The sequence below is a fragment of the Haemorhous mexicanus genome, chromosome 6 (assembly GCF_027477595.1).
Source record: "Haemorhous mexicanus isolate bHaeMex1 chromosome 6, bHaeMex1.pri, whole genome shotgun sequence".
In the NCBI taxonomy this organism is placed as follows: domain Eukaryota; kingdom Metazoa; phylum Chordata; class Aves; order Passeriformes; family Fringillidae; genus Haemorhous; species Haemorhous mexicanus.
In genome coordinates, this window is record NC_082346.1 from 31,418,250 (window position 1) to 31,443,664 (window position 25,415).

The window sequence follows — 25,415 nt, forward strand, 5'->3', positions numbered from 1 at the left end:
GCCAGGGAGATTACAGGGTAGATTCCTGTGCAGCAGGGAATGACTGATGGAAAGCTCCTCCTCACAGGTGGCTCAGGGCACATCTTGCTGGTTACACACAGAGTCATTCACTGACTTCAGGTAAGCAAGTGGGAGCTTTCTACTTTAGATGTGATATATTCTGCTTTAACTTTATACACAATTTTAGAGTGGGTAGCAAGGGTGAAAGCTTTTTACATACAGCCAATCCTTCTGAGAGGAAATGCTCAGCACGTAACACAACTCAGTGAAGCAGAGGAACTGAGCTGGCAGTAAATGAGAGTGTCACAATGATTTGTTTGAACTCCTGCAGAGACAATTTAACATCATTTTGGTGACAGTGTATCAAGAACACACAAGAATTCATTCTAGTGTCAGCATAACTTTTATTTACTTATTGCTGTCAATATGCACAGTAAAGGAAGACCTGATGTGGCTACCTCCTGCATACAATACTTCTGATGAGTCAGAGATTATGGCTTTGATGGTAATAGAATAAAAATGCTGTATTCACAGGCCACAGGGTGATTTTCTAACTGCCTGAATTACAGATGCATTCCCAAGCTATCCTTCATTCTGTCCCTTCCAGCATCACCTAATATAGACCTTGTAACTGAAAAATAGCAAGAGATGATTTGGGAGCAGCATAAAGGAAAAAAACATTTCTGTATTGCTTCTTTATCACAGCCCTTCAGCCTTGTAGGAGCAAGAATTCATTTGTGGCTTTCTAGCATATAAACAGAAGTAGATAAACCACAGAAGGATCAGGTATGCTAAGGAAGGATGGAGACAATCTTCTCCTACCATATCACCTATTATCACAAAAACATCCTTCTTCAGAGCTGGATCCTCTGACTGGATGAAACCTCCCAATGACTGGCAGAAGGATACCAGTCAGTAACTGACTGAAATGGGAAGTACAGGCTGTGCTTTCAAAGCTTTTGCTCTGGTCACACTAGAGTGATTCCATCCAGGAGCATCACACTGTTACAGGATGTTCCTCCACCCAGCATTAACCACTCTCCTCCAGCTGGTAAGACAAGGCTTGCTTCCCAGCCTCATCCTTGACTTCTCCAAAGGAACAACACTAAATTGGTAGGGAATTATATAGGTGGCCAGCAGCCAAAGGCTGTGAGTAGAAAATGTCACAGTCTGAATGGGACAGTAGCAAGCAACTACCTGTGTGCCACTGGATGTACATACCACCCAGGGGTCCTAATGCCATGAACGGTAAAGTAAATCTGCACTTTACCACCTCCTAACCCCTAACTGTACTTCTGCTTCTTACTTCATTCACCTTTGCATTGTCCATTTCTTAATTTCCTAATTAATATGCAGGAGAAAACAGGGCGTCACTCTAAGCGTGCTTGTCCTGCGGTCTGTAAGCACCAGGCAGTGCTGTTTCTACAGCATGGGTAATTATTAGCCAACTGCTTGCTTAAAATAGGTGGGGGAGGCTGCAAGGGGCTCCACAAAGTGACTCCTCTCCTGTACTCTGCTTCCACAGCCCTTAGAGCTTGCCTGAAGTGGCAGTGGGTTTTGATGCTGGACAGTCCTCACCCTCCTGCCCTCCAACTCACCTCACAGAGGTGTTGAGGAAGCCATCAAAACTGAGTCAAAGGCTTCTTCACACTGAGGTATAGATAGCCAATAGCTAACACCTTCCCTAGCACATATTCCCCTGCTCTGACACAGCTAGATGTGCAATTGCAAAAAGTGTGCAAAGGTGGCACTGGAATGTTCTGTCCACCATCGACACAACAGAACACTCCCTCCAGCTTCCATCAATGCCATTGAATTACCTATAAGCTCTCCTCTGTACATGATCCTCCTTGGACCCAAATCCATAGCATCCTCCTGTTGTCTTCACCTTGTGTTGTTGCTGTTTGCTTGAAATGATGTAGCATCAAGACAAAAAGTTTGGCCCTGTGTTTGATACTTTTGCCTGTGCTTGGGAGGCTGGGACTGCTGCAGCCTTCAGGAAATATGTCCCACCGTAGTGCTGATTGACTGAGGGTGTGCAGCAAGCCAAGTCCTAGAGGGGATCAGGTAGAAAAGGGTGAGCTGTGCTCAGCTGAGGAGATTACGCTAGCTGGAACATAGGCTGCTAAAGGTTTCCTCAGAAGCACTTGTGTTTGGCAGACACACTAGACAGGGAAGGAAAGGAGAGGCACTCCCTAAGCTACAGTCTCTGGTTCACTTTAACACAGACTGTGACATCTTGGCCAAACATGGCTTAACGTAAGCAGCTGAAGCAAACAGGTCTGGAGTGGTCAGCAGAGAAGGTCTGCAAGGCTGCAGGGAGCACTCAAACGAAAGCAAAGCCAATAACTGAAGGGATTGCCCACATAAAACTCTCCCCCACCTTCCTCACCAAATGCCAGATCTCCCTTCTGAGCCTAATGCCCAAGGCTGTAACTTGTGGAGCTGAATGGCAGGTTGATCTCAGAAGCCCCCTCCCAGAAAGAGTCACTTTTTGTCCCCTGAAGCAGAATCCTTTTGTGACCTCATGATTTGATAGATAGTTTTCCTAAAGCGCTGGTCCCGGCTGAGTCTTTTGGCTGCTTCTTTCAGCTCTTCAATGTTTTCAGCTTCTGCATGTGAGAAGATGAAGGACTGTGACTGTTTCACTGAAAAAAGAACAGCACAGAAAGGTAAGTACTCTCCATCAAGGACACAAACTGAAGATAAAGTTTCACTAGAGTTCACGAGCCACATGACCAACATGACTGAGCCTCAGTCTGTGATTAGGCATTCTGATGAAGTCATATTTAAGTATGTTTTTTTAGGGGGCCAGAACGATCACAGAAGTTTAGCTTTCAACATATATAAAGAAATAGGAAACAAGTACACAGGCTCAGTGCCTGCCCTCTGGGAAAGGAAGCTACAAGTAGCACTGTTGCTCCATTCTGCTGCTAAGGAACATGAAATAGAAACAACATTTGCAGATTTTACTGTTCTGCCAGCCCCACGGGCACATATCTGCTCAGCAGGATGTGAAGTAGCAGGCTGCCCGACACCTACTGTCATTCCAGGAAGTGCTGGTTCTCCGGCAGCGGAAGCGGCAGCTCTTTATGCGGCGAGTGGCAGCCTTGTGGATGTACACGGAGTTCTTCATGATCACAGGCATCTTGGCCTCCAGCTCGGCGTTGCGGATGCACTCCTCAAAGAACTCTGGGAAGAGAACACCACCGTTACAGGGATGGGACACACACTCCAAGCAATGAACCAGTCACAAGGGACTGCACTCATTGGAGGACTGAGCCAGGTAATGATGACCTTCATGAACAACAATGCATAAAGCTCCAGAATATCATCAGGAAGAAAATTTTCCAAGTGACAAGAACCTCCAGTTCCTAACAAATGCATACTCAAATTTAGAAAGAACTGCAGTCATCCATTCCACATCAGTACTTCTCACAACTGCTTGTGACTCAACTGCCAAAAGCCTTTGATACTGTGATAAAACTTCTCAACTCTGAAGCCTTGCTCATTATACTTTCTTTGAAGGACTTCTAAAACCAGTCAGGTCTAACTGGAAAAGGAAGGTGTTGGCAACACCAGCACAGGCACACATGGCAAGGGATTTCTTAATAGCATAGCAAATACTAGCACATAGTTACATATGCACATAGCTCATACATATTATGAGCTCCAAGAAAAGCCCCATGTAAAAACTCTGTCATTATTCTGCCCTGATCTGCCACACAAACTGCTTTTCCTGGCCCATTTCTCCTCTTATGGTCTGACCAGTGTCTATTCTGCCATTCCAGTCTTGCTGTCCTCCTGCCTGTTGCTGCTCCTTTGCTGATCAAAAGCATCAGGTGCTAACGTGCCCAAACTCTTCTATAAAGGGCAGGGCAGAGCTGCAGGAACCCCTTGGAAGGACTGAGGCAATCTGTGCTGGGACTAATGCTATGGGAAACATTGCTGGTCCTTTATTTTCTTTAGTGCTCTGCTCATCAGTACATTTTCACTCTTTTAAAAAAAACATCCCCCAAAATCTAAGGTTGGAAATATCAGGAGACATTCAGCATCAGTTACTCATTTATGCCCTGTGAAGCTGTACTTGAATGCTGAGCTCAACACATCCACTTTTGCACTGTTTTCTTACCATGGCTCTGAGCCAGTGAGATGAAGTTCAGAATCATGACTGTTTTTCTCCATTTAGAAATCTTATGCAGAAACTACCGAATAATACTTTTAAAATTTAAATATCTATAAATTATAAGTATGTGAAAAGATATAAAACTATTTATACATTTACTTTTCCCTATTTACCTAACAGTGCTCAGAATACCACAGGACTTTTTGACTTTTCTTTATTGGCCCAGTACATCCACCCTTCACTGAAATGAAGCCTTAACTGTACAGACACAGCACCTTCATAAACACTTCTCCATGCACTATAACTTGAGCGTGAAAACCAAGCAAGATTTGACTCAATGGAAGCTGCTTATGTCAGTTCCCAAGCCTGACTCAAGCCAAATGCCAGGGTAATGCCCCCCAAAAGAACCCAAAAAGACCCAACCCAAACAAATGAACAGGGATAGAAACAGGGATAACATGTGAGGAACATCAGTCTTTTACACCTGACCTGCGCACTGCAGTGCTGAGCGGATGCTGTGATTCAGCTCTGAGTAAAGACCCAAACTTCACCTTCTGGGTCACCCACCAGCACGTTGCTACAGCAACCACAGGCCTCCTTGAACTGGTGATATTCTTTTAACCAAGGTTGAGAAATAAAACCTTGAGGGGAATCAGAGGACTCCTTATAACTCAGACCTAGTCAGTTGTCAGTTTTTATAGCTCTGCCACAGCTTCCCTGTTTGACATTTTGGAAAGTATTTGCTCATCTCTTGGTTTGCCTTCCACCCAACAGAGAAGGCTGGAATAATTTCATGCTCCTTTGAGAGGCTGGAATAATTTCAACCTCCTTTGAGGGCAAAACACCAACTACCTGCATAGCATGTATGGCTCCTCAAAGGGGAGATGTGGTGGAGGTACAAGAAGTTGGGTGACCACATTTATGTGCAGCTTTGCTAATTTGGAATCTTCTTTGTGTGTCTGGGAAGATAGGTAGAAATATTTCCTCCTGTGAGTTTGCTCACCAGTAGAGAGCATGGATGACTAACTTACTTCTCAAGTTACTGACATCTGCTTTCATCTTCTTCTCTTTCTCCTTGTTGCAATTCAGGGAATTTAAGCCTTGCTCCAAGCTCTGCAAGGCTTCCTCAGCCTCTCTCAATCTCTTCTCCAGATCCATGCGTACCTTCACTTCAGCCTGAGGAAGAAAATAAGAATTGCTGGTAAACAGCTTGTTTCTCAGTAAACATCCTGGTAACTCACAAGGTCTGTGAGGGACTTGCCATGGATGAAAATGAAAAGACAACAGTGATGGAAATCCTTAGAAATATTGCTAGGCAATATAAAGGCATTTCTCATGTCTTCAAACAGAATCTGAAGTCCAGATTATTGCAGTAATTTTCCTTTACTCTGACTTCATTTTTCACAGTTTTCCTCCCATTGCATAAACCATATGGAACCAGAGATGGTATTTCAACACATGAATTTGTGCTAATGCAAGTACTTGCACTAGCACAGGAACAGAAGGACATCAATCCAGCTGAGACAGACTTGAGATAAAGGCAGTCAATTCCCACAAAGGGATGTACAGTGCTTAGTTTCAGAAACAAAACACAAGAGAAGTTAGAAATACTGTACTAGTTTAGCAAATGAGAAAGACTACACAGCTTAGGTCAACTTTGCTTTAGTCTGGCCAAGTAGAAGGATACAAGATAAGAAAATATTGGAGGCGCAGGAAAAATTAACTCAGGGAGTTTTTTTTGATAAAGCATTTGCGTAAGGAGTTTGAGTGTCAAACAACCAATTATTAACATAACCTTCACATTATTTAGATTTAAATAAAATACCGTATTTGTCCAGTTACCTTTGCATAGATTAATGTATTGTCTGTTATGGAGGAGGGCTGGTCCCTCAGCTGAATTCCTCTGCTTTTGAACCCAAGTTCTTGCAGAGGTTACTGAAGATTTAAAAGTCTTAAGGCTGGTTTTTTGAGCACAAGTGAGGAGGGAAGATGTCTGCTCAGTGCTGCAACATCCATATTAGCATTTCTTTGAAATCATCTTTATTCTTGATTGTGCCTACTTTCCTCTTTTACTTCTTTTCCTTCCCTCCAGCTATAGATTATGCTTTCACAGTAGCAAATTGAAAGACTTGCGCTGAATAGATTAATCAGCCTTCAGGATACAAAAATAAACAGTAGTATTACATAGATATAAGATAGCAATTTCGTGTGTTACCATGATATCATAGTGCTTTGGGTAGGAACAGACCTTAAAGATCATCTCATTCCAACCTTTCGGCCATGGGAAGGGATTTTTTACTAGAACAGGTTTCTCAGAGCTCCATCCAACCCAATCCTGAACACTTCCAGGATGGAATATCCAAAACTTCTCTGAGCAACTTGTTTCAATGTCCCACCACCCTCACAGTAAAGAATTTCTTTCTAATACCTAATTGAAACATCTCCTCTTTCAGTTTGAAGCCAATCTCACCTTTCCTATCACTATGTGTACTTGTAAAAATTCCTATAAGGTTTCCTTCTCAGAGCCTTCTCTTCCCTAGGGCAAACAGCCCCAACCCTCTCAGCCTGTCTTCACAGGAGAGGTGCTCCAGCCCTCCAAGCACCTTGGTGGTGCTCCTCTGGGCTCACTCCAACAGGTCGATGTCCTTCCAGAGCTGGATGCAGCACTGCAGGTGGAGTCTCAGCAGAGTGGAGCAGAGGGACAGAATCACCTCCCTCGCCCTGCCTGCTACTCTGCTTTGGATGCAGTCCAGGATACAGTTGGCAATATGAAGCACAGCTAATGAAGATTTATGGCCAAAATGTGAAAAATAAATAAAACCAGGAGTTTGGCTTGATAGGGAATGAATTTAAAGAGAAAATAGAAACACTCTGAGCTCAGGGACAGCAATATGTGACATATGCAGGGGATACCTTGAGGTCTCTCTCTGCCTGCTGTTTCTCTGCAGTCAGCTCCGAGAGCGAGTTCTGCAGCGCTTGCGACTGGGAAGAGTAAAACTCCCGCTCCTCCTCCAGTGCTCGAGACCGCTCCTCATTCTCCTTCATCCTGGTGCATGGCACAGCAAACAAAGATGACCATTCCCACCCCAACACAACTCACAGGAAGGAAAGGAGCTCTGTGTCATGATGGGGCATGCTCAACTACCTGACTACCCAGAGCAAAGAGATGCTAACAGGAGCACTGTGTGCTCCATTCCAATAACACAGGCATTGCTGGAGAAAGCAGGTGGACAGTTCTTGAATGGAACATTCTCAACTCCCAGATGAGGCCCAGGAGCACCAAACACTCCTTATGGACAGGCCATGAACACCTTCACATGCCCAAGTCCTGGTTTGAAAGGAGCAGGCCCAGCTGGGACCAAGTTCAGCTGCCCTGCCTCACTCTGTCTCCTTTGAAGGATTTGTAACCTGAACTCATGCCATTAGAACCAGTCAAGCTTCCAGACTTGTCTGATGCTGGCAACCAAAAAGAAAGTCAGCAGACAGTCACATCATTCAGCACCACTAAGTCTGAGCAGAAGTGCCCTCTTTCCCCACTTCACCTTTTCTCTGCCAGGAGTTTCTCCTGCAGAAGTTGCTGCATCTTCTCTTCAATCTGTCGCAGGCTGCAGTGCAGTCCCCAGATGGGGCTTTGCTCCTTGCTGGGGCTGGTTGGAGGTGGGATCTGGCTCTCATTTTCTTCCAGCATCTCCAGCATTTGTTGTTTTTCCAGGGAGAGCTCCTTGAAGAGGGACAAGAGATTGTGAGTATCAGCCAAGTCTAATGTTTCTGCTCCTGTTCCTGCCTGGTTCTTTCTTACTGAGTGCCTCCATCCTTACATCCACATGCCTCATTCAGGTAAAACACAGGAATAACAAAATTTGGGTTTCATTTTATACCTGCTTCACAGGGAGCAAGCCTCCAATACAGCCTTCAGTACAAAGGGGTGAATCAGCAGGCCCCTTTGATGTGATATGCTAGTAAGGACACAGCTCAGGGACTGGAACCTTGTGCTTCCCTGCTGCGTCACAGACGAAGGCAGCTTCCCTGCCTTCCCTGCTCCACTTGCTCCTTAGCGGGAACCGGAGGCACCCCCTCTGTGGTACGTTTAACTGTGGGCAGTAGGACACATCACACCGTTTGCCTCTGAAGTGTTCAATGTGCAGTTAGGGCAGGAATGGTACTTCCATAGCTTTCCAGCTCTTTTTGTCACAACTGCAGGCAAGGAGAAGAGCTCAAAGGAACAGATTTTTGGACAAACTTGCAAGATCTGACACAAACATTAAAGATGACCTTGCAGCTTCAGAATGCCAACTGTGTGGAAATTTCACAAAAAATATACTTTTAGAAAAGACACTTTCCACAAATCCACCAGTAAGGAAAGATTTTAATACATCAAGACTCTGTTTCCTAGATTCCCATGAGGTACATGATTTCCTTGGGAATCATGCTCCCTTCTGTGAACAAATAATGCCCCTCTGCTGCTTCAAATTCTACCAGATGGTAGAGAGGTGTAGTTAAAAAAAAAGCTCATCACAGACTTACAGTCATGTTGGCTGGAATGAACCTTCCCATAGGCTCCTGCCCAGCTTGCTGCTCAGAGCCAGTCTGTCAGCACAGCAGGATATGGTCAGCTGTGGCTGTTTACAGTCTGACAACAGTCCACAATGAAGATTCCTCAGCCTCTCTGACTGCCTGCCTGCCCATCAGGTGAAAATTCTCTCCCTGCTGTTCCACCTAAGCCTCCTAAACTACAGCTTATTCTGCTTATTGTCCTACCACCAGATCACCTGGCACTGCCAAGAAAGTCTTGGTTCAGCTGTGCTCTGTGTCATTCCTCATCCTTTTCTGCAGGGGGTTTTGATCTTCATATCAGCTACCAAATGAACCTGTTCATTCTGTACAGCACTTCAACTCTGGCATTAGCAGATGCTGGATTCGTGCCATGTGACAGCATTGCTTTCAGGCCCAAATGCTGTCACTCAGAGGGGAGGAGCAGTCACTCACCTCCAGGGTGTTCTGTAAGGACTCTGTCAGGCTTCGCAACTCTTTCTTCTCTTCCTCCACTCCTTTAAGGGAGCGGGCTGTGAGCTCCAGCTCCCTAAAGAAGCAAAAAGGGTGACAACTATTGCAGGGGAACAACAGCCTCGCAGACCGTGCCCAGGCTGTGCAGGCTGCGGCTCTCCTGGTGCAGGACCTGCAACCACCGACTGGCATAGCCGGTCCTGGAGAGCCAGGAGTTTGCCAGGAAGCATCACATCCTCAACTGGACACACTACAGGTGTCCAGGAACTTCACTGTGCCTCCTGATCATCAAACCCAACCCAAGAGTTACTGTGCTTCTCCAGCAAGGGCATGGCCATGGTTGTAATTGAAAGAGCTCAGACACAGCAATCACATCTAAGCAGAGCCTGTGAGAACAAAAATGGTTTGCAAAATCACACTGGCTTTTCTGAGATTTTACTTAGGGAGAAAAAAAGAAAAATTAAAAGAGAGTGATAGTAAAAAATGTTCCTTCAATACTTGGGGCAAAGTACTTGGATCCTTCTATTTCTAACTATATTTGCTGCTAATACTTTGCATAGTTAACTACAAAAATGCAAAACTAATCTTGGTGAGGCAACATCATCACACATCCACTGTCATTCAGCTGATGGTGGAAAACCAGATCCAGGTGTCTGGACCTCACATAGCTGCTCAGTCAGCTGAACTAATTGCCTCTCTGAATTCTTCTCTTGCACCTGTCCCTTGCCATGCTACCCCAACTAAACTGGGGGTTGCTTGTGTCCCAGCACTTTGACATTAAATTGCTGGAGACCTGAGTGCAAAATGAAGCTAAGCTGTGTTCTATTGGCCACAATCAATAGCAAATGCAGGTAAAGAGCCCCCAACCATTCCTGCTTTGGTCAATGCAGCATCTCCTTCCTACATGCACAAACCAGACTGTTTGGATTCACCACCACAGTGGCTCTTTTGCCCGGAGTGGGAGCTGTGTCCTTTCCCTGCCCTGCGTACCGTCGGATCTCCTCCTGCTCCAGCCGCAGCTCCCGCACCACCTCTTCAAAACGCTGCTTCTCTGCTTCCAGGATCTGGTTCAGACGCTCGAGTTCCTGCTCCAAAAGAGAAGACAGGAATGTACTCTGCCAACACAGTTAGGAGAGGCTTCCCTGCTAACAGCACCTGGGACTTTTAACATGGCATTTAACCCAAGCTGTGTAGAGCTACAGGGTGTCTGTGTCTGACTCCACCACACTTTTGTCCAGGGGCAATTAGAAGGATTTGAGGATTTTCAGACATCCAGAAGTCCCAGCCAGGTTACCAAGTACCTGGAAATCTCAGACATGGTCCCTGCACAGGTCAGCTCAGCCACACATATACAGAAGGTCCAAAACTCCCAGGGAATGCTGGGCATACTTGTATGCACCATTTTCAAGCACCCACCCATACAGACACAGAAAAGCCACACAGCCTCAGAATGCAGCAGCCCCGGAATTTCTGCGGGGCTAGTGTGATACTTTCTCTGGGGCTAGTGTGGGTAGAAGTGTGATACTTCTACCAGCTCAGCCTTTCTTCTCACCCCCACTGGGGCAGGAAAACACCAACTATTCAATTATAGCTTTGCACAGTTCAATCAGCCTGTCACCATCTTTGTGCTGATAAAACCAAAATTCAGCAAGGGTCCCCCTCCTGGTCAGGTCCCCTTGCAGCCATAGTTGCTGTGCAGAACTCCTGCTACAGGCCCATGCCAGTCACAGAACAGTGATGGCACTGAATAAATTCATAATAAGACTCTTACTCCATGGTGCAGGTACACAGTTTGAGCTGCTTTCCCAACATACTGCTCTGAAGCCTTCAGGCTCCCAGAGGGTCAAACCACTGTTCAGTGAGCTCTGCATTCAGTCCTTCACAGCACCAAATTCCTTCAAAGTAAGCCAGCCTCATCTGCTCTTTGTGGGCAATGGAGTTATTATGCATGGCTTTGGAAGAGCAGAGATTTGTTCCAAGATCTTCAGACAAGGTCATTTCCCCCCCTGTGGCTGTTGGCTGTGCAGCAGGCTACCTCACCATCTCACCAGAGGGAGATGTCTCTCTGCAAAGGCAAAAGGAGCTTAGCCCTAAGCAAGTGTCCAAGCCAATTTTGGATTTTAGCCCTCCAGAAATGTATGCAAGAAAAATATAGGCCTGAGAAGCCTAGGTCAGCATTGCCATCTTTTCCTAAGGAGAGGCAGCAGTCATTCTGGATTAAGTGGAAAAGAGCATGAGGCACTTTGCAATGTTGTTACATGGTGGTCCATATCCATGCAGACTTTCCAACAGTGTGAATCCATTTGCACAGCTATCCTGCCATGACTTTATGATGGTGCTATAAAAATCAGTATCGATTTGGATCAGTAAATATAAGGATGTGCTACTTTTATTATATTAAGCAATTATAAGCTAGGAATAGTTTGAAAAATAATTATCAACTTGATAAAGCAACGTGGCCTAGTAGAAGTCCCTCCCTGCCTCCCTGCCCATGGCAGGGGAGTTGGAACAAGATGATTTTTAAGGTCCTTTCCAACCCAAACCATTCTATTCTAAGGTAAATTAAGGTATAACAGTCACATCTAAGGGAGTGCTCTCTTGATTTTTCCCTAGTGCAACATTTTTTATTCTCCCCATCTCTGTTATGTCCAAAGAACAAATCACATTGTTTTTTGTGCTCCTTGTTTCTCACAACCGTATCTCTATGCTAGAATAATGTTTACTTGCTTTCTAACTGTGGAGATGGGTCTTAATTGCCACAATCTTCCTGAATCTGCCAAATAACACTTGTGTAATTCAATCCAGTGAGTATGAATTTCATTTGATCTTCCTCCCTGGTCCTCTTGGAGTCAAAAAGACAAACCTGCTGCATGGAAAGTAGCAGGGAAAGGGAGCAGGGATACACACTCCATGACCCACCTGACGGCACAGGTCTTATTCCTCTCTTCATCCACAGGACCTAGAGGTTGACTGGAGATTCTTGTGCCTCCACAAGCCTCTCTCCCTGAACACTGACATGCCTTCAAACCAATAAGTGCCAGCCTCCCAGCCACATTGAAAGCAGTTGAAGGAAACTGGCTTGTGATGAACTCACCTCTTTTTGCTCCCTCTGCAGACATAGCTCTTCTGTTTCTTCCATTAGTTTATCTGCAAGCACACAAAAAAGTCCAAGCACAGAGAAAAGCATTTTACATCCTCGGGATATTTACAAACAAGAAACACTGACTTTTTGAAGCTTGAAAATGCAGCATTCCCTATTCCTTTGTGTGTATCTGTCTGGGAGGCTCCAAGGGCTGAGATGGCACTAATGGGATGTTCTATAACTTCCCTCCTGCCAAATAACTTAATCAACTAAACAAGCATATTGCATTGTACTCATTCTAAGGTTTCCTCTCAATGTTCTTAAAGAGCATTAATGAACCATTCTTCACCATCCTCCAGCTAAGTCAGGAAAATATTCTTATCTCTGCTTCACAGATAAGGAACAAGATATAGAAAGAGGGGGCAGAGGGTCACACAAAATGTAGCAGCAGTGAGTTTTCCTGCAGCTCAGTGCCCCATCCTCACCTGCCTAGCCCATCATCCTCCCCTTGGCCCTCTGGGCAGCACTGTCAACTCCCTACTGTCACCTTGGGATGACCCAGCAAAGCCCAGAAATCAATCCCCAACTTAGTCACAGAGCTTCTGCTGCACAGAGCAGTTCCCCTCAATGTCAGTTACTCTTGTCCACTGAAGACACACCTGCCCAGCAGAGGCTGTGCTCTGGTCCTCACTCTGCAGCCTGCTGCACCTCTGCTGTGCCAGCTCCAAGTTCAGAGGCTCTGTCCTGGGCAGCTCTGAGCCACGCTTACGGGAACCCAGACAGAAACACTTCTCGTGGTCAAGCCTCAGGCTTAGCTCTCAGCTCTGCCACCCGGCTGCCACGGGAGCAGGGGCAGATTGACTGGAGCACTTCTGTCTTCCTCTTGTCAGGCGAGTGAGGTGCTACTGGTTTCCCAGGTACTGAGGACCTGACAAGGCTACTGCTGCTGGCAGGATTACTAGTTTTAGAAGGAATGCAGACCTCTACCTCCTGCCCAGAGCAGAGCTCCTGGTGCCAGAGAAATAGTGTTACATTACCAGAGCTCTGCTGAGCACCACTGCTGCCTTTCTTTCCCACTCTCTCCCTCTTCCCCCTGGCCAGAGCCTAGCACAGATGCACTGTAATTACAGAGGCTCTCCCACCTTCCCTCTTCTGTCTCTCCTGGGGGGCCCAAGCCCTGGACCTGATGGGCTTCTGTAATGTCCATGTTTGACAGTGAAACCTGGATCCCAGCTGGGTGGAAGATAACTCAGTGTGGATTCACGAAATTCCTTAGAGCAGTTTTCCTCCAGAGAGCCGTGACCTGCTTCCAGGAACAGTGCCTGACCTCAAAGCTTGACTACAGGATGGACACAGATCATTGAAGGTAAGGCTAATGAGGCAGAAGTTTAACACTTATATAGAAATAATTCATGTCAAAAGAAAGTAACCAACTGTGACAATTGACCAGCTCTGAATGTTCTTGTCATGGACCAAAGAACCCAGTGAGATACATATTTGATATTCCAAATATCTCCTGTTTGCCACAGAATGTGTATTCTTCTATTTCTCCACCACCTTTTCTTTTATCATACTCTTTAGTCTTTAAAGAGCTTTTATTTGCTCTGGTGGTTGCAGAATAATATTTTGATGAAATTTTCCTGTTTCTATCTAATTTACCTCCTGTTTGTGTCCCTTCAGGTCCTTCTCTCAGCATCCCCTGTTATTCTTTTGTCAAGTGTGGAACCACTTCTCTGTGCCTGCCTCACGTACATGGCCTCACGTGGGTGAATGGTGTTCAGATGGACAGAGTAAACATGCCTTGATACATGAGCTGTGATCACTGCTACATGTGAGACCATAGGCTGAGATCAGCCCTGATCAGTGTGGATGCAGAAATGACAAAAGCTCCTTAAGATTCCTCCAGTGGCTTGACAATTAGGAGTAGATAGCATGAGCCCTTGCTCAAGGCATCACCAACCAGAAGCACACAAATTTCTGCTATCTTATTTAAAGCAGATAACTCTCCAGACAAGTCACTGGACCCACACTTGTGACCCAGCTCAGAAGGTCTCTGAGACCTGAGGAATGCTTTAATTTAGAGGGCATCTGGGTTAGAAGGGCTGCTCTCCCTTGGCTCTTCCCATAGGCAATGCAGGGAAGAGATAACTGGAACTCCCAAGGCAGTCAGAGCATCCAAGGTACCAGGCCATGCAGAGGCTGGTTCCTTAACAGGGGGTTGGATTACAAAATCTACTTCTCTTCGTAACCAGATTATTTCAGGTTCATCTGTTCTTTCTCCACTGTCTACAGAGAGAGCACTGACAAATTAGCCACTGCCATTAGATATCTCAAACAAGCCCACGTAAATGCTCCCACTTCCGAAAAGAACAGTGTCAGCCAATACAAAGATCAAGTAGAGTAAGACCAAATAAAACACCAGCTAGGTGAAGAAAACTCATGTATGAAAAACTGTGACCAACCTCAGAAGTATCAGTCCTGTCTGATTGAGGGAGACAAAGGTATTGTCTGTTTGCCTGTGAGCAGCTGAAACCAGCACATCCAAACCTCTCAGGGGTGGCAATGTTTGTACAGATGAGCCAAGGAGGGCTGCAGCATGTTGGGCAAAGCACCTTCCTCCTTCACACTCCACACAGGTGTCCAGATCCCACCTTAACTTTTGCATGTTTTGACTCCCTTCAGGCCTGAATTTCACCTGCTGACTACTCAAAAGCTTCATCCAGAGAAAACCTGTAGCTGCTTGGATTGACCACAATGACAACTCCAGGAAAAGCAAAATTACTATTTTGGCCTTTATGGCTTTTCAAAGAGTTTCCTACCTAAATATTCCTGTTTCTCCTTGGCCAGCTGTAGTCCTTGAGCTTCCAGGCTCTCGATCATGGCTTCTCCCAGTTGGGCATTCTTCCAGGTCCTAGGGAGAGCAGACACAAAGCAGGCTATGTGAGAGAGCTAAGGGTTCCACAGACTAGGACAGGGGACTCAGCCTAGCAAACTGCCAAGGAATTCAAACTTGCAGACTCTCATTAGCTGGGACCATGATTCTCTAAAATTTTTCTCCACAAATGAATTGGAGAAATTTCCCTGGCATTCAGTAAATATTTTTTTTTTTTTTTTACTACATGGGCTGTATGTCAACACTTCACTACTATTAAAATGTTTTTTCCAGTGTTTTGGAGATTTTTATACTGAACCTAATTTTGAGGGCTCTCCAGACCAATCCAGCACATTCACAGCCTTCAACTGTAACAGGATGTACCAGGACCCCTTTAAATGACAGACTTTAGAACCAGATTTTAGATTTAACTCTAGTAACTTCCCGCCACCAGCAACACTGTCTTCTGCAGCATTTCCTTTTGCTGTTAGAGTCACTCTTCCCCTTCAGACTTCAACCACTTATTGAATCCTTCCTATGGCCTTTTAACTTCAGTCTTTCTGGTATCCATCATCCATCCTGGAAGCAATCAACCCCTCCTCTGCTAAAGCTGTAAGCCACTAGGACTTGGTGTCTGGCCCTACACTGTGAGTCAAGTGCTTTTTCCTGACAATGAAGAACCAGAGATAAAAGCCAGACAAGATGCTGGCAAATAGGGAATGTTAAAGGAAGCAGGCATATTCAAAGAGCACCTTGTGTTACTGTAGGGCCACTGGCCAAAGGATCTCAAGGTCTCTTAAGCACTTTATGAAGCAAAGCTAAAAAAAGGGCCTGTGGAGCAGATACCCATTAGTGATGGAGTTCACAGACAGGCTAGGTTTTAATACAGATATTAAACATCAAGAACAAGCACACACTAAAACCAAAAATAGAACCAGAAATGGAGTTTGCTGCTAACTTCTATTCATGTTTCATTAGAAAAAAATCTAAACATATAAAATGCATAACATTAAAACATACCTAAAATTGATTCCAATATGCTTATATAGATATGTATACAGGAACAGCAATTGTTGCCATCTCTGTTAAATCCTAAGGGATCTTATAAATATTAAATATCTATAAAGCTTCCCGTACTGGGCCTCTTTGTGAACAATTTGAAATTGTAGCTTTTTGGAAACTGCTGATTTGGCAATCTCCGATTTCAAGGCAAGCTGCACTTTGTCTCTTAAAAAATGCAGACGAATAAATTAAACACACACCACCCCAGGGAGCAGGCAGCTCACAGCTCCAGCAGCCCAGGCTCTTTGCAGATATATGTGTTTCTTGTCAGCTAATGAGGCTATTTCTAAAGTAGAGAGAAATTAGAACACTAATGTAAAAGGTGCTGTTTTGCCCACAGGTAGACATCTTCATCTTCAGTGAGAATATGTGGGTGTGAATGTGTTTTCTCACTAACATTCCCTGTTACAGGACAAATCTGATCCCAGAGAAGCAAACAGGTCAAGATGGGAGTGGGGGGAATGGCAGAGTTTATAATATGATTACATGAAGAGTATCAGAACATCTGTAGCCTTTAAGGTGTCTGTTTACAGATTGACCTTTCCAGCGCTCCCTCCCTTCCCAGACTAACAAGACATTTCCCTGTCTATTACTCAAAGATTACTGCACCCACTGCTGTGTGACTTTGAAAATGAACTTGGTTCACCACGTAGCATTTAAGCTTTTATTCCTACATCTGCTGGAACCAGTGCTGGTGTAACCACAGCTACAGGGAGGTACCAGGCTATGAGGTACCTTCAGCTGAGGGGCAAGCAAGAGCTTCTTCTATTTTTTATTTCTTGCCAAGTGAGTTTTCATCAGAAAAAGCTACATTGCTTAAAGTATTGGAAAGCACAGGGCCAGGAAGGCTCATAGGACAAGTAGAAAGCCCCTGCCTGAAAAAAAAAAACCAAAACAAACCCAAAGCTGTTGAGAATCTCCATCACATATACACCTCAATCACTGTCTGTTCCAGTACTTCTGCAGCACTGGGAATATCTCTTTAGTTTTCACTGCATTTTACCTTTCTTGGTAGCACTCACAGCCAATTTTTGGAGACACTTAGCACTTTGTAGTCAGCAGGATGTAAGTACTATGTTACTTTTTTTTTCTCCTGCATTGCCCACCAAGTTTACTTTGTACCAGTTCAGGGAATGCTGCTGTGGACCAAGAGAGGTTACGTGTGCCCCTCTCCCCCACTAGCAGCAGCAAAGCCTCTCTGCATGGGAAGAGAGCCTGGCAGTCTGGGAGTCAGGGCTCTGTGCATTTTCAAAAAGCTTTCATAATCTGGCAAGTGTGGTAAGTCTAAGCCACAACATTTTGGAAATGTGGGGATGCCATCAGTTCCCCTCTGAGTTGAATAAGCCATTTCCCTATTAGGGCAGAAGGCTTGGAAAGGAGTGAAGAACTGAAGGGATCACCAAGCATGTTGATGGTGGAGGCAATAAGGAGTTGTGCAGGCACATGCACATGTGGCACATCCACCCCAGATGGAAAGAGGCAGTGGACAACATTGAAACAAAGGACAGAGGATACTTCCCAGCCTGGATTTGGTTTTCCTCCTTTGCCTATGTCCATATCTCAGTCTACGGAGTTTGTTTTGGAGTTGGGCTTTTTTTTTTCTCTTTTTTCTTTTTTTTTCAAAAAAGTTGTTGGTTTGTAAGTTTTTGGGGTTTTTTGGGGGGGTTTTTTTGGTCAACTTTAAATAATTATGAAAACAGCAGGATGATCCCAGCTAAGTGCTGTGGTGCCACTGGCAGTGCAATCTTCATTTAGGAACAAAAGAATACAATAATAGAATGCCTAGAATAATTCAACTGTATTCTTTTAGCTTTTCTATTCATTGCAGATCAATTGATTAGCCCATGCTGTCCTTTCTGACTGCTGTTTAGCTCACAACCTGACCCTGTTAAATCCCATAATCTGTGCTTTTCCTCACATGCAGGCTACCTTCAGCACTGATGAGACTGGCACTGGAGCTGCACCACTCTCTGATACAAGAACAGAGGCACAGAAGGGAGGAAAGGTGTCTCAGATGGATTTTCAACTAGGTGCAGGTGGTCTACTATATGATAGCAGCCACTTCTAGCTTATGCTTTAAATGCTACTGCTGGAATATTAAAGCATGGGCTAGAGAAAAGGCTGGCTCTGCGACAAATGCGGCAATGCAGGACTTATTTGTGCATACCTGTCCTGAGTTGTGCTGCCCTCCTCCTTCCCTCCCATACACACCTGAAAGATGAACTTGGTCCCAAATTATTGCTCGTGACAATAGTTGATCTTAACATTGGCAAAGGCAAGTGTGGACCTGGGCTATTCAATAAAAATCTCCAAACTGCTCCAGGGCTACCTCTGGGTCTGTAACTTCTCCTCTGCAGTGGCCAAGGCTGCTCATGCCAAGGGGGTGGCAGACCTCTGCCTTGGGTCTTGTGTCCCACAGGACTCCTGCTCCCATGAAACTTTATGGACAGCTTTGTGTGGGAGCTCATACATTGCCATGGAGAGAACAGCTTGCCCCAGCACCACAGCCAAACACAGAGCTTGCAGCATAGAGCTTGGCTTGGGCTGATCCACCAAAACATTAGGTTCCCCATTATTACAAATCTACATTTTGAGCCTCACAACATTGAAATTAACTGAGATATTGCCTTAACATGTACACATACCTGCACACACTGGTATATTACAAGTTAAACCGCTTCTGTCCCTACAGTGATAAGAGACCACACACGTGATGTATCCAGGAAGGGCAGAGCAAAATGCTCATTGCTTTAAGCCTCAGAGCTGAATGGTAGGCTCTGCACTACAAACCCAGGAAGTTCCTACATCTCGTTTCGGAGAGTCAAATCCCTGTTTTAGTGTTATCTCTTCGTGCATCTGCTGAGATTTAGAAGGAGCCTGCTCTGGCTTTGCAGGACAGCTGCTCATTGCACTGTCAGGCTCCTGGGTGCTGGGGGATTGCAGAGCTGGAGGTCAACAAACTGCAAATCTGTCCAGCATTCTCCGCAGAGTGTGAACCAGTACTGAATGCAGACAGCACTCAAACCCTCTCACCCCTGCAGGTGGGCGGGAAATGCTTTGCTAACACTGCCTCTCCTGGGATTTAGGCCATCTCTGCATTTCACAATTAAACTGTTTTGAGAGGCCAAATCCTGCTGCTCTGCACGGCCTGAGCACCCACAGATCTGGGCAGAAGGAACGCACACCCCACGGACACAGAACTGCATCACAGCTGCTGTTATTGATCAGAACTGTGCTGGTGAGGTCCCTGCTCATAGCAGGACATAGAGCCACATGGGCAGCTGCTCACTAGCTTCATGACTTGCCTGTTCTGCTCTTACTTTACCCCAAATTCATACAGAGATGTTGTCTGACCCCCACTTCCGTCAAGCCTGCAAACCTTGCTTCCCACACAAAATGGACTGGGAGGGTTCCCACATCTCTGAGGCACAAGAGAGGGATAGCAGATGGAACTCAGTGTATCAGCATTTTGTAGATGACAGCCTGGGGTGGTGAGCAGAGAGACACACTGCACAACAACATGGGAAGCTTTGCATCAGTTTTAGAGCACTCCCCTTTAGAGTAAGGATGGGTCCAGGAGGCAAGTAAAGCTCTCACTGGTTTTGAGAAGCTTGTCTGACTCCCCATAGCCCTTCTAGTCGGGCTTCTTCCTCTTTATCCTTTATACACAGACAGAGCAGATCAAAGTAATAAGGAATAGAAAGGAGCTTACACTTTTCCAGACTCCTGTAGCATCTCCAGCCACTGAGCCTGCTCAAACTCTGATTCGGCTGCTAGAACAATGTTACCCTGGAAGAGGGGAGGGGAGGGGGAAAAAAGCCCAGATTAGAGAGGCTGGTGCCTTATGCACCTCTGTGCACTCCTGGCATGAAGCTGTGGTGGGAGCAGAGCCCACCACAGCCTTCCACCTCCACAAGAAGCATCACACGGGAGCAAATACAACCTAGGCCTACCACACACTGGGAAGTGTGCACACAGCAGTCACAGCTGGAATAACACTGATAGGTCAACATGGGCTCTAAGGCTCCTGAGAACCTGTCCACTGGTCTGCTAGTATCATAAAACCTGGTGTCAGAAAGTGCAAGTTTCCTTGTTGGTTGTCCAAGCAGCAACAGCAGCAAAGTCTCGAGGGAACTTGGGATGCTAAGTCACCCTTGCCCTCAGGATAGTCTGTCCAGAGAAGGTAGGCATACCTTGGTGGGGAGGGAAAAGTCTGCCAGTCCAGCTCTGCTCATCAGCATTAACCTGTTCTGTGGTGTTTGGAGGTCTTTAGAAGAAAAGAAATCTACTTACATGGAAGTCTTCATGAGAGATCTTTATGGCATAGGGCATGTTGGCCTCTTCTTTGGGCTCCACAATGCAGCCTCCCAGGGGTATGACACCCTGGAGATAAACCAGAGCACTCTAATCAGTCAGAAAAATCAAGTATAACTATCAACTAACCAGGAGCTTCAACCAACCAGGAGCTGAACTTTCAGTCACTTTGTTGGCCCCTGCCTGCCTTGGCTACCCTGGGAGGTGCAATACACACAGTTCCTGCAAAGCAGAGGGACTCTCATCACCACCAGGAAACCCTCAGCCAGTATCTGGAAGGGGGTAAGGATGGCAGACCTGCCTTCAGCATAGAGGGAAAGCTGTTAGCTAGAACATGAAGGCAGAAACTGTTTCATCAAGTAGGAAGTGATTTCCAAGAGGAGCAAATGTAGCAGAGTCAGTGTGGTGTCATGAAAGAGGCTGTGCATCCATTGCAGTCACTGTCAGCAGTCAGACCCCACAGAGCTGTCTGGGGCAGGCAGGCACCTGGCTGTGACAACCAGGATGGATGGAATCAGCACCTTCAGAAGCTCATGTGCTACATCAGCCTGCAGTGACTACAGAGGACAAAAGCAGCTCAGAGCACAGGGTTCCCTGTGGAGCTACAGTGGGCACTCAGGTACTGAGGGCAGGTGGGCCATCAGCGGCTGCCAAGTGCAAGTACAGGTTAGGAACAAGAGCCAAATGGAGCTCTTAGCCCCACCACTGGCTTTGCCAACATTATTTTTATAGCCACAAGATTAGTTGATTAGATTATGAAAATAAGGGAATATATCAACTATCAGGTAAAAAAAAAAAAAATAGAAGTCATATGCCTGCTGAATCATTAAATATTCTGAAAAAGTACCAACATGATTCTTTCTCTTTTGAGGATTCCCTGGACTTGTGAGATGTCTGGGATTTACCTCTTCATCACCTGCTGGGCCCATGGAAGAAGGTGGAGAGAATGCTAGAAACAGAATAACTCCTTCCTTGTGCAAACACTGCTCACCTTGGGATGGATGTTGAAGTATTTATTGCTTTCAAAACTCTTCTTCTCACTCTCAGCATAGTATAGCAGGAAGCTTTCCTTAATGATGAAGAATCTTTAAGACAGAGAAGGGAAATACATTCTGGTGAAATGGAGGTTGTGATTCACAGCACAAGAAAATCCCCACCTAACTAAAGCTGCTTTCTGAGCAGGAGAGTTTACTACTCCCACCTAAGACTAAGGTGAGGTGCCTCACTTCTGCTCACAGCCAAGAGCTCGTGCTTAACAGCAAGTGCCAAGTTGAGGTACTTTGTGTTTGCAGCTCACCCCAGCAGGCACCCACCAAAGCTGAAGGCAAACCACATCTCTCAGGACACTGGGACAGCACTCTGTGCCCCAGACAGGACCACAGACTTTTGGCACCCCTATGTGTGTGCCCTCTCTAGCTCACATGTTGAATTTAACCTATTGGAGAGAGCTGCTCCTTTATTCAAGGGTCTCTTGTGTGGCCTAAGACCAACTAAATGCTTATTTTGCAATATGCTGCCTGCCACCATCTTCCCTCCCCTCTCAGCACAAGCCAGAGGGAAGTGTTTCCAGTCTAACAGAGAATCACAGCCTAGCATCCCCAAGTGACTCTTGAAGCAAAAATTAGACACCAAAGCACTCCAGAGCAGAAATAAATTTGAGAGATATTTTTAAGCAGAGCACCTGGCAAACTCTCCTGTCACTGACCTTCACAACTACAAAGGAAATTGAATTTTTTTTTTCTCATATGTGTAACATTAAAATAGGCCTTGTTCTGCTCACTTAACCTTAGGTATGCTCTGGTGATCACTGTACAGTAACCACAAAATACCACAGCTTCTGTAAGCCAAGCCTCTAACTTACTTGAGTATGTCCTCAAAATTATGATCAAAGGAGTGCCACCTTTAACTTATTTGGATTTTTGAAATGCCCCTGGGAGGGCTCCTCCTCTCTTCAAAAATTGAGGTTGCACGTACTCTGCAGGCAATGGTACAGGGAAGAGATACTGACTTAGTTTCAATCTGGTCTAAATCTCTGCAGCACTCAAATATTATGAAGAGCAGCTGAAAAAAAAAATGGGGACAAGTGTAGTAGGGAAGTTTCAAAAGAGTAAATGACAAAGAAAATGTATTGTTCTGTTCTGTACATATTTTCTGACATGAGAAAGAGGGATTTGGAAAGAAAGTGAAAGGAAAGAAGGTGAAAATTATTTAAAAATGCCTTTTTACACTTCACAAAACACAGCTTTGTAAATCACTTTCATGTGGTCCTGAGGACAAGTAATCATGAGGACGCTGGAAAGGATAAGGCATTTCTGTGACTAATAAGAATGCTCCCCAGAAACCCTCCTGTTTCTGGGAGGGAATAAGAAAAGATCTCCACAGGCAGTGCTGCCCACTTGTGCAGCCTAGGCATTCCTGCACCTTTCCTTGGAGCCACTACTAGTAATGGGCTACAGGCCAAGGAGGCTGATCCACAAGGACAATTCTAATGCCTTCATGTGCCCCCATGCTCCCCCAGTCCTCTCCTGAAGTGGATGGGCTGTCAGATGGAGCTAAGTCCTGACTCCAGTACAGATGAGCACAGCAATGTGGTACCAGTTTAGTTTCAAAAGCTACAGAAAGACATTGAAGCTGGCAGAGATTTTTTCATAATCATTATAAAATAATATATATCATTATTAAGGATTATTATTATTTTACCTAGGTGAAAACTTTACTGCTTCTATCAGCTTCTGTCTCTTGCTCTTCTGCTATGGTGCTGGCAACACAGATGAAATTGCCAAATGCTATGGAAACAGAGACCACAGGCTCTTGATGCAATAAAAGAACAACGCTACACTTCTCAAAGTCTGCAGCAAACTCAAGCTCTGGACCACTTTGTACCTTCTCCCAAGAGTTTGAAAGTGACAGTCATTGAACAGGTGCATATTTACCTCCACAAATCTTCAGAACATACAAACACCAGCAGCAGTTATTGTTCCCCAATTTTTTTCTTCTCCTTGCCCTCTCATCTATACCTGTTCACATTGACATCAGAGGTGGGGAGAAGCAGGCACTTTGCCAAGGCAGACATCAGAGACCTCCAGAGAGCAGACAAGGCTTGTTCCTGGTTGCTCCTGTCCACATCACTTCTGTGAACAGCAGCCTTGTGCCTTCCTGATTAATTTTCCCTCACATCTCTGGTCATTAACTCTACAAGAAAGTTTTCCTTTGAGTGGCTGCATCTTTCTGTTTTCTCCAACTCTGTTTAGTTCAAGTAAGACTTCATTTTTTAGAGAGAAGTGTTGCCTTATCTGCACTATAAATACAGAAATAACATCTTAAAAGAACAAACCTGCCTGCCCAATGGCCTGTGCTTGGTCCAGTGAGTCACAGGGAACCAGATACTGTGGGCACAAGTATGAATCTAGAGATGCCAAAGGTCAACACACCACATGAAACAGAGAAAGTCAAATCATGTTTTTCAACACTCTTTTCAGTCAGACTAATCTCAAGAAACGTTTGCCAGACAGGTAAAGATATTGATCTTGAACTCAGTGTGATTTTTTAATCTAAATGTTATCCCCCAGTTAAAGCCAGGGTTTAGTTTGTTACATACTTTTTACTGCTCAGTGCTGATAATCCTCATATTATAGATTACGCTTCAATGGAAACCAAAATCAAAGCAAAAATAAGAACAAAAGATAGCACAAGTCTCTGAAAATCGATGTGTCTCTCACAGATAAATGAACTTTTAGATCCCTGATTTCACAGATGTGGAGAGAAAATATGGGGATTTGGAATGAAAATATACAAAATAAGAGTATAGAAAATAGTTAGAACAAAATCCCACTGCAAGTAATGAAGGAAAAAACATTGAAAATCTGGTTAGCTTGTGCACATAGTATATTTATGCTCAGATCACATTCCCTCATCTTTCTTTACCTGGAAAGCAACACCAGATCCACCAAGACCATCACTTAAATGACCTTCAGGACAAAGTCTCCATGCAACAATCCAGGGACAATTGATGCAGCATGGTGAAAAAAGGGATGAAGTAAAATAATAGAGAGAGTTACAAGACTCAAGAGCAGGTTGAAGACTAAAGCAGCAGCCAGGTGAGTAAGAGCAGAAAGGGAAATGATGGTCAAGAGAGAATGGGGAGAGACACCCAGTTAGGACTGTGACTGGAGGACTTGAGACACTGAACGTGTGTCAGAATTAGGTGCAGATGTGTCAGCAGGAGAAAAGGGAGTGCTGTAAATTTAGGGGAAGATTTTGAATACAAACAAGAACCCAAAAAAGAAGCAATTTAAAAACATGGCAGAGCTCAAAACCTTGGAAAACAGCAGGAAAGGTGTGAGAGACGAGACAGGCTGGCACAGCCACACTCCATAAGCAGCAAGGTAATACAAGAGACATTCATGTGGTCAGCTGCTCTTGTCACCCATCCCTGCTGTGGGATCCTGCTCTAAGGAACCACTGAAACCGCAGCGTAATTAAACCGGAATAGCAGAGGAACAGTAGCAATTTGAGTGACTCGGATGTAAAGCAGAAACAACAGCTCTGTACTGGACAAATTGAGATACCTGATCTCTGTGGAATAAGTGCTCTTTGTATTACAGAGGGCTAATGAAATTAATTAGCTAATCTTTGTACAAGTTTTTGACATGACAATGGCCCAGATGAAGTAGTTACACTATAAAACTGCAGCAGTCTCCCTGGTCCTTTATTCTGATGGTGTTTCTCTGGGCCAGGAGCACAGGGGGCAAATCCCATTTACTAGATCAGCCCAGTACTCCATCCCCGGGGACAGCTCAGGAAACCGACAGGCAAATGATCATTATCAGCACGAAGATCAGAGTTGGTAGTACCTGCCCCTTGCTCTTCCTCTCCTGACAGCTCCAGGTTTCCTGCCTGCCTCCTGCCCTGGCAGCCAGAGCATGCACAGCCTGCCAGGGAGTGGGAAGAGATTC

At 45.2% G+C, this 25,415-nt stretch overlaps 1 protein-coding gene across 2 annotated transcripts in view; it reads right to left on the bottom strand.

Moving 5' to 3' along the window:
* Positions 1 to 384: 384 nt before the first annotated feature.
* The window catches only part of PLEKHD1 (pleckstrin homology and coiled-coil domain containing D1), a 30,446-nt gene continuing 5,415 nt past the window's right edge, over positions 385 to 25,415 (bottom strand). The window contains exons 3-15 of one of the 2 annotated variants that reach the window (XM_059849686.1): positions 22,322 to 22,521; positions 21,452 to 21,545; positions 20,440 to 20,529; positions 19,859 to 19,935; positions 15,032 to 15,123; positions 12,225 to 12,277; positions 10,121 to 10,215; positions 9,113 to 9,206; positions 7,669 to 7,847; positions 7,040 to 7,172; positions 5,158 to 5,302; positions 3,043 to 3,192; positions 385 to 2,648 (exon numbers count right to left, since the gene is read on the bottom strand). In XM_059849686.1, the coding sequence (XP_059705669.1) occupies positions 2,488 to 2,648; positions 3,043 to 3,192; positions 5,158 to 5,302; positions 7,040 to 7,172; positions 7,669 to 7,847; positions 9,113 to 9,206; positions 10,121 to 10,215; positions 12,225 to 12,277; positions 15,032 to 15,123; positions 19,859 to 19,935; positions 20,440 to 20,478 (1,218 nt within the window). In that variant the 5' untranslated portion in view covers positions 20,479 to 20,529; positions 21,452 to 21,545; positions 22,322 to 22,521 and the 3' untranslated portion in view covers positions 385 to 2,487. The remainder of the gene's footprint in view (positions 2,649 to 3,042; positions 3,193 to 5,157; positions 5,303 to 7,039; positions 7,173 to 7,668; positions 7,848 to 9,112; positions 9,207 to 10,120; positions 10,216 to 12,224; positions 12,278 to 15,031; positions 15,124 to 19,858; positions 19,936 to 20,439; positions 20,530 to 21,451; positions 21,546 to 22,321; positions 22,522 to 25,415) is intronic. The other variant, XM_059849687.1, reaches the window with a different exon arrangement.